Source organism: Manacus vitellinus, unplaced genomic scaffold, assembly GCF_001715985.3.
Source record: "Manacus vitellinus isolate BGI_N305 unplaced genomic scaffold, ASM171598v3 scaffold_9_pilon, whole genome shotgun sequence".
Lineage (NCBI taxonomy): Eukaryota > Metazoa > Chordata > Aves > Passeriformes > Pipridae > Manacus > Manacus vitellinus.
This window is the reverse complement of record NW_021940917.1, coordinates 17,676,465-17,697,251: the sequence shown is the minus strand read 5'-3', so window position 1 is coordinate 17,697,251 and position 20,787 is coordinate 17,676,465. Positions and strand designations below refer to the sequence as shown.

At 37.5% G+C, this 20,787-nt stretch overlaps 1 protein-coding gene across 1 annotated transcript in view; it reads right to left on the bottom strand.

The window, feature by feature from the left end:
- Nucleotides 1–2,594: 2,594 nt before the first annotated feature.
- Nucleotides 2,595–20,787, bottom strand: part of ADAMTS19 (ADAM metallopeptidase with thrombospondin type 1 motif 19) — a 140,186-nt gene continuing 121,993 nt past the window's right edge. The window contains exons 22-23 of the mRNA XM_029965459.1: nt 5,820–5,997; nt 2,595–3,857 (exon numbers count right to left, since the gene is read on the bottom strand). Of these exons, the coding sequence (XP_029821319.1) occupies nt 3,706–3,857; nt 5,820–5,997 (330 nt within the window). The 3' untranslated portion in view covers nt 2,595–3,705. The remainder of the gene's footprint in view (nt 3,858–5,819; nt 5,998–20,787) is intronic.

The following is a 20,787-nucleotide window of genomic DNA, read 5'->3' as shown; positions in this document are numbered from 1 at the left end:
ATGCAGCTTCTTGAATATCCCGTAATGAACTTTGTCAGAGACTTGTGTCCACCAGACCCTCTTTGCTCAGGACACAACTGAAGCCATGCTGACTCTCTCCCGAGTTCATGCTTATCCAGGTGCTCAGGGATCTTACTCTTTTTTATCAACTATTACAGCACCAGAAAAGTAACTCGAGACTCCCTAATCTGTAGTTCAAAGGATTACCTGGAGATCCCCTTTCCCACAGGCAGGAATTACGTTGCAGTCTGCCAGTCCTCTGGCAGAAATGACACTGTTTGGAATGACACCTTAGGCACCATGGCAAGTGGTTCTGTAATTTCCCAATTGTGTTCTTCCCAAATTCTCAGATGACTGCCACCCTAGAAACCTATTAGCATCGAACGTATTTATTTGGTCATACATTCCTGTGTATTCTGTCCACCTTGATCCAGCTTCTCTGACATCTCTGCTACAAGGAATATGCAAGGTATGAGAACATTTTATCTGGAAAGGCCAACACAAGTAATTCACTGAACTTTCCTTTCATAGCTCTATTATTCCTGACTGTCCCTTTCACACCTGTGTTATCAAATGGACTCACTATCTCCTTGTCTGGCTTCCTGGTTTTGATGTATTTCAAGTTCCTTTCCTATTAGTTTGAGCATCTTTTCTATGGAGTTATTTAAATTCTGAGTACTTCTAATATTCTTTTTTTACAATTGACCTGTTAGGCTCTAGGGCTGCCTTTGGTCTCAGGATGCAGGCAAGCTTTCAATTTTTGGTATATTTTAGAATAGGCAAATGACTACTTCTCTTTCACTGAAGATGACAACAAGAACTGAATGAAAAAAAATTGTAACAACCCAAAACCTAAGCCACTTCCTCCAGAATAAAGCAGCAATTTCCCTCCAGAATAAATGGCAATGTGATTAAAATTCATGTATTTCTTTAAGAAAGTTATAAGAAGTGGTAGGTATTGGAACTTTTGATCACTGCTGTAGCTAACCAGCACATATGTGGGAAGAAGGAAGCCCACTGTGCACCAGCCTAGCACAAACCCTGTGTACCATTTAAATCCCACTTAATCCAACAAAATAGGGTCTAAGTGGGATTTAATTAGCGGAGAAGCCTACTATGGCCCTTATGAGCTAGAGTGAATTTCACCTTTATATGTCAGCTGAACTTGACTGATTTGACATTCATTAGTTTAAATTTTACATATTCATCAGGCTGGAAGGAAAACATATTAATGCAGGGGGATTGTTGCCGAAGAAGAAAGAACAAATCCAAAAAAGCAAGTAAACTCTGGAATGTCTATGCCTGCATAAGGCTATGGCTCCTCTGAACACAGCTGGAAAGGGCTGCCTACTGCCACTCAGGTCTGTGGAAGGGCTGTGTAGGGCTGGCTGATGCATGCCCTCCCCACAGCATGCTGGGGCTCAGGTCACAGGCTGGGCACATTCTCAGAAGGTTCTTATAATTTTCTGACAAAAAGGGGTATTTCGGTCTGTGCTGCTCCTCTGAATGATGATAGAATACACTGAAGAGTAAAATGAACTTGCTTTCAAATTCATACAGAGAAGGAAGGGGTATATTTGCTATTTATACACCAGATTTCTTCAAAATGATTCACATATATTTAATTAATAATTTTGTTGTACAGTTGCCAAGGGAATCAGAACTAGAACTATCAGCATTGCAACATCCTGATTTCAGTGATTACATTTAAAAAGAATGTCATTTGACTATGCAACTTTAAATCCCTGAGTCCCAACTAAAAGTATTTTCTTTTTATCATGTTGTTATAAAATGATTAGTTCAGCACAAGTCACTCATCTGTTTTTGACAGATACAGGGAAAGTTAAAATGTACTTTTAAATTTTTGTGATTAAGCCAACAATTCCTGTTGGTGGAATATTCAAAATCAGCAGACCATTAACATTCAGAATAGTGAGGATGATATCAGTGGCTGATAAAAAAATTGTCCTCTGGTGCCTAGTCTGGAGACATCTTTTCTTTAGCTTGATTTTTAGTTGTCATTCAAGTGAGTGCAGAAGTATTAGCAAGACTGGGTGCTAAATACGAAGAAAATTTAAAATAATGATTGTTTCTTTTGCCTGCCAACTACAATAATTCTATTAGACTTTAGGAGTGATGCCCAAGAGCAACTGAATTTTCTGTGCATTGAAGCTTTTTAATTATACAAAATATAGTATCACATTCCATGATGTCAGTGTTATTTTCCTTTCCTTCTTTACTTTTTAAAACCAGAAGATGTTTAATTTAAAATCATAAATTAGCACATCATTAAAGTCGCAGTTTTTAATTCACAGTAGTAAGATGCCAAACCGAAGATTTTGATAGTACAGCTATTTTAAAGCACATACATTGATTTCAACAGGAGTTAAGACTGCATCTAAGTATTTGAGTAGAAAATATGATGCCTTTCTGGCTTATTTCTCCAGTTGTCTTGCCTTCAGGTTTTGCTCTCCTACATGTTTTCACGGCATAACTAAAGGCTTGCATTACAGAACGGAGGCAGAAGACCCACCAAGTTCAGTGGTGGATTTGTCTACCAGACACGGATACCCAAAAGAGGAAAAATTCAAATAACAAAAGGAGCTTTACTTTTTATTGAAAATGTAAAAATCATGTGAATCATGTACAATATTTTCTCATAAGGAAAATCTCAGCTGTTTCATAATGTTTCACAAAACTGTAAAACATTTAATTTTTATAGACTTTTTCATTAAACAAAGATAAAACTAAAGTAGAATTACAAAGCTATTTTCTAAATCATCTACAGAGAACTGAGAATGTTTAACGGATTAATTCATACAAGTGGCAAAAGAAAGGATTCTTCCATTTGTAAATCTGCAAGAGGACACACAAAGGTATAGAGGGGCATGGTTTTTTTTTTTTTCAAAATGTTTAAACTCAAGTGATGTGTTAAAACAGTACAGACATGGATTCATAGGATGGTAAAAGTTCTAGGACTGTATTTCTCTACACTACCTCAAACAGTGCAACAGTGATTCAGTGTAAATCTCTACAGTGTTTCATTGATTCAATACTTGTGTTCAAGTATGTGTCCATGAGAATGATCAAAATCTCTACTTAAGCTATCTTAATTTTCTTGTTTATAATACGTTATAAGTTACAGTAGAATATCCCCTTCAGTATGTTTCTAAATCAAATGAACTAATTTCACAATACATTCTGTAATAAACTGTTCAATAATGTTAGCTTACTCACTTCAACATCTGTTGCAAAATACACAAGATCATTCTGACTCTGAATGTCAAAAATATAATAAAATTAAAAAGGGCTTTATTTCCATATACAACAAAACTATTCAGCTAAATTAAAATAAATTCAAGATAACATGACTTTTCTTTTTGCAACAGAGATGACCCTACTGAAAATAAACATTTAAAATACTAGTTACTATTTTTTTAAAAATTCTGATAATGCATTCAAATGTGTTCATATAAAAATTAATTATGAAAATGTCAGAGGATAAAACGTGTTGGCTGTCTAACCAAAACCATTAAGGATGTCTGGCAGGCAAAAATAAATTAATTTGATTAAATTATATGTCATCTGATAATATTTGGTCTGAAAAAGCGTGTGTGTGTGTGTGTGTGTGTGTGTGTGTGTGTGTGTGTGTGTTTATAAATAATAATATTGCAAAGAGCTGAGAGCCAGCCAGCCTGACAGAGGTCAACTCTTTTGTTGCATTTTTTGCGCATAAAAGTCCCTGCACGTCTCACAGCATCGCTGATACCACCTCATGTCTTGACAGAGGTTCTTCTCTCTTATCACTCTGCAGTACACAGGCCACTGGTCTCCCAGGCACTTGAATGTTAAAGCAGCTGTGAAACAACAACCAGAAAAATCAAATATACATTGCTGTTGCATTTATTAGCGAAGAATCAGGTAGCAAAGGAGACAAGGACAAAAGAGGTGTATCTGGAGAAGAGAAAGGGTAACAGATGCAGATATTAAATAAAAGAAACAACACTGTCACACCCCCTCCCTCGTCCTGTTGTCAACATGTTCAACATCAAAATTTTTTAAGGCCAGCTTAATTTACAAATCAGATTAAGTTGTGTTGAACTTAATTAGTTTAATGTCATGCAGCTGTCTCCTCATGAGTGAGCGAAGCCCATCTTCCTGCCCTGTTTCACTTATGGAAGCCTCTCAGAGAGCTTAGCATAGAAGGACTGTAGTACCAAATCTGGAGCTTTGAACATTTAGTTTTTCAGGCTGTAGAGCGTGCAAGGAATTAAAATGGAAAACCACTGAAAACTAGGGCAAAAGAACAAGATATCATCCAAAATCCATCATGAACACCGGACTGAAAAAAGAAATCAGTCTCAGATTTGAGCCACTCTCCTATTTTAATAAAAGAGAAACCGAGAGCGCGCTTGTAAAAGGGCTGGTGGCGCAACCCCTATCAGCTTTCGTTAGCCCTACCCTCAAATCCAAAGGATCTCTGCTGCATGATATCAATGGAACTGGAGGCCAAAATTATCAATATGTTGAGGAGAAGCATTACATTATTTATTTTGGAGATGTTAATGTTTCTGTTGGATTGGATTCTGGCTCCATGCTGGATGACACTGACCTGTAGATTACTAACATCAGTGCTACATAATCCATTCCATGAGTGCAAATTAGCCCAATCTTTTTTTGTGTACTTCCCACCAAGTCAAATTTTAATGAATCTGACAATGTATTTTTTTCTGTGAATCTTCCTGACTCACTTTACTTCATGACACAAAGCTGCTTATACCTCACCAGAGGGAAAGTTGCAGTGATGGAGTGATGGCCTCTTGCTTCCAAGAGATCAGTTGAGCAAAGAAAGATAAAGTACAAAGAAGAACTTTACAACAGTGGGAGGAGAGGGCCATGAGCTACAGTTGCCATCCCATCCAGCAAACTGAAACGTCTACTACAGAGAAATGTTTAAAGGCTAAAAACTTCAAAGATAAATACCCTTCACTGACTGAAATGCTGGACTTGTTCTCCATGCAGGAGAAACCTATTAGACAGGAAGGTTTATCTTAAAAAGGGCTCTGGAAAATCAGCTGGAAAGGGTATGCTGTCATACAGCAGGCCTTTGAATATTCCCCAGTCATGGTCAAAATGCAGAAGAATGATTTGGGGAGCTAATGGTAGTCACCATCAACAGTGCACTACAAAATAACAACAGAATTAACAGTTCTGTAACTATGCAATAATGTAATTTCTTTAAGAACAAAAGAGAATCTGAGTTCCTCCAGGAACAGCAAATCTCTTCGTGTTAGTAATTTTCCTTCACATATCCTAGTAGATCAGGCATAAATTGCGGACATTTGAACTAAAGGCAAGTGGAAAGAGCTGTCTGCATCTGAGGAATAAATAAGGGCCTCCTTGGTCTCACAAATATCAAGAGAACATAGTTTGCATGGTTTTTAAAGAGAAAAGAAGGTATTTTCTTACTTTAGAAACGTTTGATAAAATTGAATGGATGAACATATATGAAACCAAATATGTTTATAGCGTCTCTAAAATAAAAATATTTTCACACAGGATATTTTGTGGCCACAATATCATACAGTCTCATAATATATTCCTTGGTTAACAAAAACCCTTCTCCACTCTGAGGTACAGTCTGTGGCATACCCACTGGAAAACTGAGGCAGTGACAGGAGTCTCTGCATAGAATTCACATCTCCTGAGTATCCCCTAAGTCCTAGCCTTCTATTTTTAAGCTGAGAGCATCATTAATCTACGGAGAGAAAGAAATGAAGAGGCATTTCTAGCGGTAACATGCCATTTTGACCGCTTACCTAACCTGGGTGATGTTATTGTGTTAACATTAATTTTCTCGTTGCAGGGGTGGAGATGGCAGGGTCTGTAGGCTGCAGGCTTTTCTGAAGAGAAGCATTCATTGCCATGCCTCCCCGTGATCTTGTGCATGCACTGGATGACTCGGGATTGCATCCCCTTGCCACAGGTAACGGAGCACTGGAAGACACAAGAAGACACATTCATTGGAAAGGTATTTTTGCCTTTCATAATCGTGAAGATGAAATGCCAGTCCAGGTGATGTCAGTGGCTGCTCCTTCAGACGTCAGCATTCCAAGATTTCTGAATTCCGTTTGGTTAGCTAAATGAAAATCAATTAAAAAAGCACAAATAAATTTGCAATGTTAAGTGAAGGACTGATTCCAGCATCCTATTGCTGTCAATGTCCATTTTGTAGAGTCTGTGATGAAACTGAAACAGCAATGTGCCTGAAGGGAGCAGAAGCTGCTCTCCTATATCTACATCCTAATTTGTTAGAGGTGAAAGTGATGGAAAAAAAATTTGTTCACAGACACTAACAGAGAAAAGAATTTTTAAGTAAGACATTAATTAACAACTGCAAAAGTGCTCCTTCTACTGAGCAGAGTGAATGCCTCCTCTCTTTGCATCACATCTTCATGTTTTCAGGTGTCCCACAGATGAAACACATTGTGTGAGACGTGATGCCTAGTTTTTAATCAACCCTTCCAGCTTGTTGCCACAGAGAATGAGGTAAGGAAGTAAAACAGCTGAGCACTGTAATGCCAGTAACTTTCTATTCCTATCACAGCAACATAATATAGTAGAATGAAGACTTGGGCAGTACTGTAGAGATACATACAAAACCTATTCCAAACAAAAAAAACCACCCCAAACCATGCTTTCCTCTTCACTGACTTTTTGTGGACAATTCACTGACTTTTTGTGGACAATTCACTGACTTTCTTAGGGCATGAATTACTTTCGTGCCCATTGACACATATTCTATTGCTTTAACTATAAATCTGTTAAAAAATTATATACTGGAATTTTCTTCTATCCTCTCATGATTTTGACTCAATTACCCAGACATTTCAGTAAGTTTTGGAGAAATGTACTACAGAGGACATCTTCAAATACTAATCAATTTCTTGCAATGATTGATAAGAGCTCTGGCTGAAAATTTTTGCTTTTTAGTCCTGAAAATATTTTTATTCTGAAAAATCTTAATTACGTAAATATCCAGAATACATTTTCTTGTGAGGCTTCAAAAAGCATCTGAAAAAAAAACTGAAATGAGTGAGGAAGACAAGGAGAGGATGAGGATGCTATAACAAAAGATGTTTTGCAACCATCCTGTCTCAAGATGGAGATGAAGAAGTATAGTTTTCTGCAAAAAATGAAAAAATTTTCAGTGTAGAAAACACTGGAGGAGCTTTTACCCCTTAGTTTTGTTATCTATGTGCTTTTAAGTGACATTTTAAACACTGTTAATGGGAGAAGAAATTTACATGTGCTAAAGAGGAAACAGAGAGCTTGCACCCAAATATGTACATCTAGAAGAGTGGGACTCCTACCTTTTGGACTCTTGTACCAAGAGAGGTACAAGAGACTAGGATATACTTGAAGGGTGTTTTCACATGGGACAGAACAAGTCCAAACCACACTTCCCCTTCTAGCTACCTGAAATCAAACACTGGCATTCTATAAAGGCAGCAAGTGGACTTGATTTTGCTTCTGTTCTCAGTGATGTACATCGGGAGTAACTCCACAGAGTCAATGTCTTGCTAAGTTAATCAGATACAGCCTGCATGGGCCAACATATGTAAAGATATTAAATTACAGATAGATAGTTGTCTGTTCAATGTCAACCACAGTTTAACACATGCACAAATATGCTGTTTACAGGAGGGAAATCAGTTAGTACTGAAGCATTTTCGAAGTAGAAGTCTGTCATCAACTTTGAGTTTAGATTACTGCTTTAAAATTGCATGAGAAAAAGCCTCTCAACAGAATTCCTTTTCCTGAATTCTCTGTGTTTCCTCTGTGCAGCTTAAAATAATCTGAATTCCTATAATGGCCAACATTATGCACATAGTCAACATGAATAATCATGCATATACCTACACAAATTTTTTTAACAATAACAGCCAGAACATTGATTTTAATATTGCCAAAATTCTAGCCACTTCTTGAATTCCTCTCACTGTAATTTCAGAGAGATTTATTTTTGTAATATATTAACTAAATTAAAATTGAAACAGTGGAATAGCAAAGTTAGCAAAAAAAAGGAAAAATCAAAACCTAAACTACAACACAAAAAGAAAAGAAATGTGAGAGTGAAGGAAAGATGAAGGCAATATGATGAAGCTAGTATGCTGAAGATCTCTAATAAGACGAAGATAATATTTAAATATTAACATAGTGATCTTAATTTAGAGTAGTATTGCACACAGTGTTACATTTTTTCCCTTCAGTAAAACACTTGCATGTTTATTAACCAAAGTCAGAGTATGTGTGAGCTTGCAGTATATATGTATCTTCTTTTATCAGCTACAGAGGAGGAGGACACAGGCAGGTGGACCTGGTACATAAGATTCCTAACAATAATTTATCTGTCCTTAAACTTTGGTTATTCTAGGATGAGTAGGTGCAACCTAGACATTTGGAGTACTAGGGAGGGGGATGGGATTTGAAAACAGTACACTTCTGCTAACAAAATGGGCTTTAGTGGTTTATCTGCTAACTGGTAATGACCAACAATTCATGTAGGCAGATGCCTTTGTGGAGGGCACTCTGTTAGCAGTCACATCATCTCTACATCAAATGAGTTCTGGCCTGAAAGGTTCTTGTGACTGCAACTGACACCATATGCAACAAACAGCTCATCAGGGCTTAGGCCCTGAGTTTCTATGCAGAATCTGGCAAGATTTTGGCATTAAAATCGTAACTGGTGAAATAATACCCTTTTAATAACTGAGCCTCCACTGGCCTTTGTGAGATATTTCAAAGAGTGTTATGAATCATTGCAATTGAATTTTCTATCCAAAGATGTACAGATCTTGAAAACAAAATTAGTTTCAGTCTTGCTTGACCTACTTATTAACATCACAACTTTAGACAAAGAAATTGATATCAAATGATGATTAAATGAAATGTCTCAGTTCATACAGGAATTAAAGAAATTTGTCTTCTGTTCTATCTTCTTTTCTTTTCACAGAAATGTACTAGATTTTAACAGTGTATTTATTCTTATTTTTAAAAACTGGGAACTTATTACTAAGTCTCGTAAGATGTTTGGATAAACTGTGAAGAGGCAGGGCTACCACAGTGATTTGCTATCCAAAACTTTCAAAACCAATCTGGTCAGTTTACAAGTAAAGCGAGATTTTTCTAAACCATTAGGGTTTTAAAATCAGTGAGGGATCTGATAGGCAAGCTGTGCTCTTCCATGTTCACAGAGCAGCAGCAGCAGCTGCAGCGGTCTGACTTCAGAATTAAGAATTCTACTGACTGGAAGCCTTTTTACCATATCTATATTATCCCATATCTACATTATCTTATATTCTAAGTAATTTGAAGTAGTATGAAATAGGGAAACCATACATGAGGTGTGGCATTTAGCAGTGGACTTGCTAGCTACACAAACAGTGAGGTTTCTGTCTCCGTGAAGTGGCCTTAAACCAAATTCGTCCTGCAAACACATCCACAAAGTGCTGCTGTAACTGAGAGCAGCCACTGAACATGGGAGGATAAAAAGCATTCAGAACATTTTTCTTCTTGACCCTGCAAAACTATGGACTTGGTCTGATTTCACTGGGAGACACCTCAACCTCTGCAAATCAGAGGAGCAACAGCTCTGACGCTCATTTTGATACTCATTTTACTGTATATGTGCATTCTGGCTGAAGCAGACTCTTGCAAAACTGCTTCCCAACCTTGCCTCACCTTTAGATTTCTCTCACTGAAAATATTCAACCTGAGGTAAATACCTCTCACTGGATGTGCAGCTGTCACTTTTAGATAGTGCTTATGGTATGTAGATAAAGCTGTATGGGTTCTGCACATTTGTGGAATTTCCATGTTTAAAACTGTAACAAAACTTTCAATTTACAGGAAATAGAAAATATTTTCACTTTAACATATTAAACAGTTAAGAAAAACTGCTTGCAATTTTTATGTTTATATATGTATTAACATAAAGCTCACACACATAAGTTCCAGAAAATGCCCACTCCAAAGCAATATGTAGAATTTTCATTACTTTAGAAGATCTCAGATTAATTTAAACTCACAGTTTTTATTATTAGTGAATGAAGAATACATTTCTATAGTTCATCTTCACAGCCCATCTACCTCCCAGATGTCAGTCTTGCACATGTGATATTTTATTTTTGTGGGAGGTTAATTGCATTTTACTTCTGACTGTTCAGATGACCTACACTTTAAGGCCATGTAGCTGATTAGCAAAAATTCCCGTAGGACAACTGTATTTGTAGGTTTAGACTAAATGTTCTAATACACAGCCAGAGGTTTTTTTATGTGGCTGTTAATCTGTGCATTTTGGACACAGTCCTAAATGTACTGTAAAATCATTCAAGCAGCAAGACATGTAAAACATTCCTGCTAAAGATTAGAAAAAAAATCCTGGGTAAAGGTACTTAACAGCTATTTTTTTTAAAAGTTATTCTTTCTTTAAAAAAAAAAAATCTACCCACCCTGTTTGAATTTTGTCCTACTTTTGAACTTCTTTTAGACATAATTTCAAGGACAGAAACTAGGCGTTAAATATAACAATCCTTTCACTTGGCATGCACACCCGTTACCCAAGATTCCTTCTTTCTGCTCCCTGCCAAGGATATATATTCTGGAGAGAATACATATTCCCAAGGCCAACAGCTGAGGAAGTTGCTGTAATGCATTAGCTGCTTCCAGCTGGCCTTTATAAGAAGTAGGAATTCCTAAATTAAGGGAAAAATTGTCACTGGCAGACAGTAACGGTCAAAATGCATCTTTTTGCCAAGACAACAGGCAATCACTGCAGAGGCTGATACAATCCACAATGAAAAAGACAATCTGTGACAGTGTTAACAGAATTGACTCAGATAATTTATTTTCAAAAATAAATGGACAGTTCAATAAAAGGGTTTTACAAGTCTAAGTAGCACTCAAAGCAGAGACTGACGTGCTCACAAGGAAACTCAGCGATGAGTTTTACTGGAAATTATTAGCAGAGCATTCCTAAATATTTATGTATAGGTTCATCAGTTCCAGCATTTAAGCGGTTTCAAACTTTTCGTAAAGTGAGTGTGAAACAAGAATAGAAAGCAATTAGAATTTAGCAGCAGGATTCATATTTGCTGACATGCTTGCAAAATCTTTTTGTATTTTATTTTTCTATGAAGTTTGCTTTTGAAGACAGGTTGTAGATAAAGGGGTGCATTTGTTTGCCACAAAGGCTTTTTATTGAGTCTGACAATATTCTTAAAGGTTATCTAAATAAAGAAAATAATCTGCAATTTACTTAAGTACTTTTTTTAAAAATAAAGGCATTTGTGAATAGTGTAACTAGTAGAAAAAGAACTGATGGTTACAAGCATAAGATGGAGTTCTCTCATGCATCATTTCCAGGAAGGTCTTTGTGCCTCTCTCATTTCTGACACACCCAACACCTCAGAATGCCAAACTTAAAATTCAGAACTGTGCTAAGTTTAGCTGAACAAATTCTGTTGTTGGTCTCTTCTAAGTTTAGCAAGTTTGAGGTGTCCCTACTTATGTTATTTTTATTTTTTCTTTTTTTTCCCCTTCTTCTGCACTTTACCCTGCCCCCCCTCCATTTTTTTCTTTCTAGCTCTTCTTTCTGAAGTAAGAACTTGCACTGTATAACTGTTCAAAAGAGATAAGATTTTAAATTAAGACAGACAGAACCCCAGCTCACCTTTGATAAGCTAGAGATAGGGTTCGTATGGAGGAAACCTTCATCATCTCATCTCAAGAATCTGGACTTTTCTTCCTTTTCTTTTTTTTTTTTTTTCTCTTACCCCTTTTTTTTTTTTTTTTAATCCTTTTTAGGCTCCCATGCAGAACAGTTCAATTGTTTGGCTAAGGAGGCAAAACTGCCTTTGGTATCAAGACAAGAAGCAGCAAAAAACAACTCATTTTTTCTAGGTCAGTATATACACATCTATTCTTCAGAATATCACTACCCATCTACTCTAAATAGGTTTGATAGGCTTGAATCTGAATGGGCTCTCTGGACTGGGCTCAGAAGTAGCAAATTCTTTATATTTAAAATCCAGGTTCCATTCCCCAATTTCTTTCTCGGATGAACTAATGAAACACAATAATCCACTTCATGATTTAAAAATCTGGATTGTCCCAGTGACACTAGTTTGTTTTGTTAAAGGTATGACAACCTGGAGTCCAATTTCATTAAAAAACCCCATTCATTTAAAAATGCCTCTCATTTCCCCCCAAGTATCATGGAAGGTACCAGCATTTTTCTCTCATCATTAATGACTTTTTGAACTTTAGGAGGAAGTTCTTTGCAGAAAGAGTGATTGGGCATTGGAATGGGCTGCCCAGGGAGGTAGATCCTCTAGCATGAAGTGGGTTTAGTGGCACCTGCATGTCTATTTTTGTACCTCTGCCCGTATTCTGTTTTGGGAATATCCCCTTAGTGAGGAAACAGAAGTAAACCTACTTTTTGTATTTTAGCCATGGATTTGTGGTTGTCCCGGACGCCTGCCTGTGCTGACTCACACACGTATATATCATTGCCATTCGTGCTTAGTGATGAGCAAGTCTTATTATATTTCAAACTTTCATATCTGATACGTCATTCCACGGTATTTTGGCAGAAGGTGACTTTCCATTCCTAAGTATCACACATGCAAACAAGAATCTGGAAGCAGTTAGATTTGACGACATAATTACCTTTATCTTTCTGGTGAAATTAGTTGGAGTATGCTATTTGGGACTGATGAAAATGAACTCTTCAAAACAATCCGAAATATTAGCCTTTGAGTGCATAATTATATTAACATCCACAGCCTTTCCCTCATCCACTAGGCAGATCACCCTGGAATAGCAGATCAGGTTAGTCAAGCCTCTCGTAAGCCCACGTGCTGACTGGGCCTGTACGTGCCATGGGATGTCACTCAGGATGATCTGCTCCACGACCTTCCCCAGCACTGAGGTCAGGTTGACAGGCCTGGATCCTCCTTTCAGCTCCCTCAGGACACTTATGTGGATTTCCTCCAGCCCCGTGGACTTGTCCATGTCTAAGTGATGGAGCAGGTTAACGACCACTTGTCCTTTTGATTATGGGAGTTTGGTTCTACTTCTACTCCCTGTGTGTCAGCTCAGGCAGCTTCAAGCCCACAGAACAACTGGTCTGACTATTAAAGACTGGGGCAAAGAAGGCATTAAGTACCTCAGGCTTTTCCTCATCCTTCATCACTATGTTTCCCACTACATCCAATAAAGGACGGAGATTCTCCTTAGCCCTTGTTTATTGTTAGTCACGTATTCATAGAAGCATTTTTTTTATTGTCTTTTATGGCAGTAGGTAGGTTAAGTTCTAGTTGTGCTTTGGCCCTTCTAATTTTCTCCCTGCATTACCTCACGACAGTGTAGTGCTTGTACTGCTCCTGAGTTGCCTGCTCCTTCTTCCAAAGGTCATAAACTCCTTTTTTCCCCAGGTTCCAGCCAAAGCTCTCTATTCAGCCAGGCCTGTCAGCTCATCTTTCAGCATATGGGGACAGCCTGCTCCTGCACCTTTAGGATTTCCTTCTTGAAGAATGTCCAGCCTTCCTGGACTCCTTCACCATTCAGGACTGCCTCCCAAGGGACTCAGTCAACCAATCTTCTAAACAGGCCAAAGTCTGCCCTCTGGAAGTCCAAGGTGGAAGTTCTGTTGTCCCCTCTCCTTACAGCTTTGAAAACCGAAAACTCTACTGCTTCATGGTTTTTGTGCTCAAGACGGTCTCTGAAACAATTATTTCAGAAGAAATTTTCAAGATTCAGTTATATACATATTTTAAGTATTTTCATTTTGCCACTAGTTATAAGCTAGTAGAAAACAGTGAGAATTGCACAAGTTAAAAGTAATAAAAGTAACAAAACCCCCCTAATAAATAATTTTTTGACAAAATGAGTATTTCATAGAAGATCAAGTTTATCACAAGAATAAACTCCCAAGGCAGTATTTTCTTTAGTGGCATGAAATATAGGATAAAAAAATCATGAAAGAAAAACATTTTCCAACCAAAAAAAAAAAAAAATCAGCTATATCTCATGAGAGCAGACAGATTACATAAATTCTAACAGAACCCAAGTGAACCAGCTGAAGGAGTTATGCATTGGCAGATCATACAGTCAGAGATGCTGAGGAAAACATTTGGAAAGGGAGAGAGATGATCTTAGAGATGTAGACACACCAAGCAAAAGAACATCTACTGGACTGAGTCTCGGCACCAGCATGAGTAATTGAATTTTCCTGTACACACTAAACACTTTAGGATGACTTGTCAGCTATCAGAAAAAAAAATAAAAAATCTAGGCATTATCATGAACACTGATGAAATGAATTCCCCAATGTGTATCACTAAACAAAAGCAAGAAAGACCATTAAAACAGAAATTACTGAGCATGCAGCAAATGTCTACACTGAAAAGATAAAAAAGTATGTGATTCAAAATGTCAGGGAACTGCTATTCTACTCCAAATTGTGGGACCAGCCACAAAAAGTCAGACAAACTGCAGTGTTTTCCAACTTCTATACTGTCTCATAATGCAGAGTCAAGCACTGCAGAGTCCCAGAAGACAAGGGGATAATGTGTGTATCCCAAACACCAATAGCTGGTTGGCTCTGGAGCCAACCAAGGATTGCTGACTATACCAGACAAGGATTGTTGGTGATAACCAAGGACTATTGGTAGTAACATGCCGTGGGAAAGAACAACGTGTGGCTGGAGATGGGGGCCATGAAGAGGTACAGCAGCACTTTCCTGGGACAAACATCTTTGTTTTAGTTCCTGGAGATAAACACAGTGCAGTACCATGCAAGCGCAGGGATGAGACCAAGAAATGTTCATGGACTGTAGGAGGTGAATCAAGACCACCCAAGGTCCCCAAAGCCCTCCAAACCATTTCCAGAAACGTTCCCCACCCCTCTTTTTCTGTCCAACATTACTTCTAATTCCACTGGCTCCTTTCTTACTTACTTACTTGTTATGTGATGGTGGTTTTTTGCACATAAATTCAGCATAGCTCCTCGACACACTGAAATTCTGGTAGTCAGTGTAGTCCTTATCTTATAAAATCTATTGAGAATAACCTTTTCAGACCAAGTCTGATTAAGCAAGAATTAAGTATCAGAACAAGGACACTGAAGGGATGCTCAGATACTACTCTTCCTCATTCAGAAGAGTGTTCTGGGACATGCATCCTGCCAGTTGGGCTATAAAGCTGTGCAGTGGTTGCAGAGTAGAGTGTTAAGAGTAAAGATTTCATTGGAAAAGCACCATTTATCTACCTGCTGAATCACGCATCAGCCTTCCAGAAGACTCACAGTTCAAAGATCCCAGCACCCTCAACAACAATTGATAGGCACTTCTGGGAAAGCACATAGCAGATACAGGACATTGCTTCTATTCAGCAATTAACAAGAATGTTTTTCTTTATTTATATCAATGATTATATGCATATATGTGCATATGTAAATCTCCTGCAGCAGTAATGCGTGGCCTGGCACTGTAAGACTCACAAGCAGAAAAGTCAGGAAATTTATATCTGCCTGGATCTAGAGTGCACTAGAACGGCTTGGAGGACATGAGCAGTGGCAAAGGAGGTGATGGCAAGCTGCCTGTGCTATCCTCTGTGACTTCTGCATTTGTAGCTGGACAACACATCCTCCTACTAGGTGTGAATCTGTCTCCTTTGCCTGGCCTTCCAAGGGATCACTACATCCAGAAGCCAAAAGCCAGCACAGAGCAAGCCTCGGCAGAAGCAAGTGGGCTCCTGCTATCTTTCTCTTTGTGAAAGATTTTCGGTAAGTGCCATGATAATTAACAGTTTAACCAAACTTTCTCCCTGAAGAGTTATACCTTTTTATTATTCTGTAAAATTTCAATAAGCCTTTCACATAGTTGTTCCAAAAAAAACTATTCTGAGAAGTTATCCAGGTAACAGTGTCTTATTCGACCAATCCACTTCTCAGGAAAACATCAGCACTTTTCAGGCTACCAAGGAACAAGCCACAGTGTCGCTTTTCAGTAAGGCTGCAGGAAGAGCAATTTTTTCAAACACAGTCATTTTTATGGAGAGAAACCTGTCAGATTACAAAGCTCCGTGGACACCCTGGATCTCTGAATCCAGTGTATAACTAAAATATCTATCCCAGCTATCTATTCTTTTGGTCAGTGCTAGTTTGCCAAAATCTGTCAATTCAATAAACAGAGAAGCTGTCAGTATGAAAGGTAATTACAGAAGGTAGAGGGTCAGTTACTTGTCAGCATTAGAAAACAGCAAAATAGGGGTCACATGTAGACTGTGGATACTAACAGTCTATTCAATTTAAGATAAAATGGGTTCCACTGTATAGTGAAAAGCTTTTTAAAATTCATGCCAACTGACATAGCAATTTCTGCTTCACATGAAATAAAATTCCGCTTTGATGATATAGACCCATCTTTCTCACACCTGTAAGCCAGAGCCCGGTCAATCACACTTGTCAGCTTCAAGTAGCGCCAAAAGAGGGTACAGCAAATAGCAGCCACACTGCTTTGCTTAAAGCTGTGGTTTCAAGCTTTAAGTAGAACTACAGAGGATATGCCTCGAAGGAGCACCCAGAAAATTTGTAGAGGTGCCCAAAAGTTCAAAGTCAACAACTGCATACTAATACTAACAATATTTAGTTTTGAAATATTGCTGGGCATAAGAAAACATTATTTATAATGTTATCAATTATATATTTTGGTAGAATTTTTATAATTTTGCTTCTACTACCCCATCTCATTCAACTATATTTCAGATCTCCTTTTCTTTTGGAATTTCCTATATTTCTTCTAACTGTTCACATCTATCAAGGTGACTTGGAAGTCAATCCTTTCACCACTGATTTGTGTCTCCAGCAGGCATCTCAGCCTGCCTCCCTGAAAACCACTTTTTTAAAATCAGGAGAATCCGAAACAATTTCATACAATTGCTGAAATTTATCAGCATTACCCTTTTCTCTCTCTGACAAGTAACAACAGTGGCTGTGTGAGTGAATCTCCTCTTTCCCCACACCACTCTCTCAGGTGGCACCATGCTGTGGTTGTAAGCATGGGGCTTACAACCCATTCAAGCACGGGGCTGTATTTGCCTCTGCTACATGCTGCCATCTTCCAGGCATCATCTTCTGCCCATGAGGGTTGGTTTTCTGCACCTGTTCCCATTCTTTCTGCAATATACCATCTCTTGTGATCCATGAGAAGGTCGTTGTGGGCACATACTTCTTCACTTCCTGATGGAAACTTTAAAAATTAATATATAAAGGTGGTGCCTTCTGCTTCAGACCTACTCTCAGGACACATAGGGAAAAATAGAGTAGCTGTTATCAGGTTTGGATTAAAAATATTTTTTCTTTCTTTTCTTTATCTGTTTGATTAGATAGTTCTCCCCCTACCATGTCACTTGTCAAATAAGACTGGAACCATCTTTCAGCAGGAAATGTTAGCTTCTTTTACTCTTGTTTGTTCTTGCTTTGTTTTTCTATGGGGCCTAGGATGGTTCAATTCTGATGTTAACTATTAAGATGTACCACAAATTAATTGTTTTCTAATATAGCCCACTTACAGATAATGCAACTCAAGAGACAACACAACACCCATTCATAATTAACTTTTGATTCCAATTTGGTGTTCCGAAAAACTTTGCTACCTTAAAGATGCTTGTAGCAGAAAATCAACAGATGTCCTACTAGATCAAACTGTAATACAGATACTGAATTTCCCATTTATGTGTGACTTCTTGTGTGTGCAAAATGGGTAATGTCTACTTCCAAAATCTTTTTCAGTTTTATCAGTGGATTTGCCTATTATTAAGGGTGGTCTTGTTCTACTTTTCTAGAACTTAACATGACATTTATTCCAGACAAAATACTACAGTACACTGAACTAAAAAACCCACTTTATCCGAAACAAAAGATGTTAATATTTTCAATATTACAGGACCAGTTAGAAACATACAAAAATCTACCATTCTCATTTCTTTATATTGGCATCTACCATATTATTTTCCCATGTTTCATTTCTGAAACAAAGACATATCTAATTTGCTGGAAAATAACTATAATTAAGTCAATATAAAAGTGATTAACTTGATGCCAGTATTATTTTGGCTTCTATTATTTCACAAAAGTCATGTAATTTGTTTGTCCATAAATCTATTGATGGTGTCATATTTTGATGCACGGCCAGACCTATTCCATTCCCGGATTCTAAAAGAACTTAACAATTTTGGATGGGGATCCAAGGAATAAAACCAAGGCTAATTAACTTGTTAGTAAAATTGTAACATTAATATTATCCAAATTCTATTTTTTATTAATTGAAGGAGATTAAATCAGATGAGTTTGTTTGCTGTGGAAATTTAGGGACTGTCCAAATGTTTAAGTACACAGTTTAAAGGTTGAATGTCCCATGCTCTTGAATAGTTGGGTAAAAAAGAGGTTTGTTTTTTGTTTTTTTTTTTCTTCTCTCCATTTTCACACATTCTTTGATTGGGACAGAAGATAATCTTCATCATTGACATCTGCTTTCTGTACCACTCAATTAGCAAATCTCTCAGTGACTCTGTCTCCCCGCAACAGTTGGAGACTTGACTTCTTCTCTGTACACACACACATTTTCTAGGGAGCACTGCATATGTTTTCTGAAATAAATAATTCAGAATAGGCCATGAATTCTGGGACTCACTGGTGTAAAAACCAAGCAGTTGCTTCAGATGCCCTTTCAGACTCAGTAGAAAAAAATGTAACAGATGAACCTTTGCTTCACATTTTTGCTTGTTCAGGCTATAGACAAAGTGAATTCCATCTCAGCTATTAGGACCACTATTCCAGATGTCGTGTTTGACTTGCTTGCATCTCTGGCCTAACATATAGATACTATTCAGAAATTCTGCCACTGCTCCTTCTTTAGTTTCTACAGAATGGGTGCTCTTTCCAGTCTTTTTACAACTTATGCCACATTATCTTCTCTGGTCAACTATGAACACATACTTAATATTTTTTTCATCTCTACAAGTGGCTGCTCCTACAGTCTACTTCTTTTTCCAGTCTTTTGATCCTGTTATCCCTTGCTGAGTATCTCCAAAAGTTTCTGGGATAATAGCATATCAAAATTAAGTTTTTAATTATTATTTTCAAAACCCACTCTCCAAATTATTCTCTGTTCCGAAATTCATCCTGCCTCTCATGCTGCATTTATTCCAACAATGTTCTGAAGAGTCTAGATAATAGAACAAAAAAAAATATACACAGCTTCCTACGTAAAGTACCCTGGAGATGACCTTTGAGCATCCTACACTGTTGATATATGTCTTTTTTGGAGGATGACTTCTACAATTATGTGATCTCTACTAAGCCAGGTAGATGTACAAACATGCAATTCATGTGCATTTCATTTCATTGAGTTTTAGAAGGATTACTGTGTTTATTGACCTATTGGAGCTTGGAATTTTGATCAAATTTTCTTTGATCCTGCTATTATTGTTAAAACATAGACCGCAAGAACTATTTGATCTCCATGTGACTATACCTCTAAAACAAATTAATTCTGTTAATTATTATTAATTACATTATCTTTTCAGTAATAGAACAATTTAAGCTTCATTTAAAATTATGCTTTAGGAGTTCAAAGGAAGCAGCAAATCCAAAAAGGATCACGTTAAGTGTCTTGTTTCAATGTGTGAGAAGGGTCATTTAAATTTTTCAAGCCAAGTCTTGGCATTAGCTTGGGGGAACTTGGCTCTGCTCAAAGGAACAGCCTTCTGTCAACGTCAAGAGCAATCCTAAAGAGTAAAAACAGTGAACACAGAAGGCTGCACTGAACCTCTGGGTTAGAAACAAACAGTGAGCAAAGATTATTTATCATTTATCTGAGCTTTCCATTTGTTTCCCCCGTTGCAGACATATTAACATGTATGCCATGACTTCATGTTGCTATGTACTCTCGCAATGGAACAGAAGAGTAACAGAAAAAAAAAAAAGGAAATCCAAGTGTATTTTAAATTGAACTTGTGACTCTGTTGAGAAATTAAAGTGTCTATTTTTTGATTTAAGTCTTGGAAAATCTCTGCTGCACAAGTCACAGTCAGACTGTACATTAACTATTAAAAAGATTTTGTTAATTCCATATGAAATATTTCCTCATGTCCTAATTTTGAAGGTTAAAGCACAATTTAGGTGATAGGGTTGCAGCTTTGACCACAGGAGGAAAACAGAAAATACAAGACTGTCAGTAAATATTGAACAGGGAGACGCAAGTTCTTGTACATTCATCTATGACATGGATGTTTGTGAAAAGTACTGAATTAGAGACTAAAGTTCTTCTTTTCTCCAGAGGGCACTGGGAACACAGTGTTACTGTCTGAGCATCCCCGTATTGCCTCAGCAACCCCAGTTTGAATGACTGCTTCAATTAAGAAAGCAGATGGTCATTTCTCCATGGTTTACCTCCTACTGGTGCTAGTGCTAAATGATGCAGGTTTTAACTGCAGTTATGAGATATAGAAATGCAAATACTAAACTTTATTGCTGAATGTATCTTTGTGTAAAAGTAACACTGCTGCTGTAAGTAGCTGTTAGTTGCTTCTGTTGTTTAAAAAATGAATGGTTATTCTATGTGCTTTTGAAGTAGCTGGTTACTCACAGAGTACTTGCAGCTAATTCTTGGAAGGCTGGCTAGCCATACACTGCTGGCTTTAGTCCTTCTTTCCAGCTCC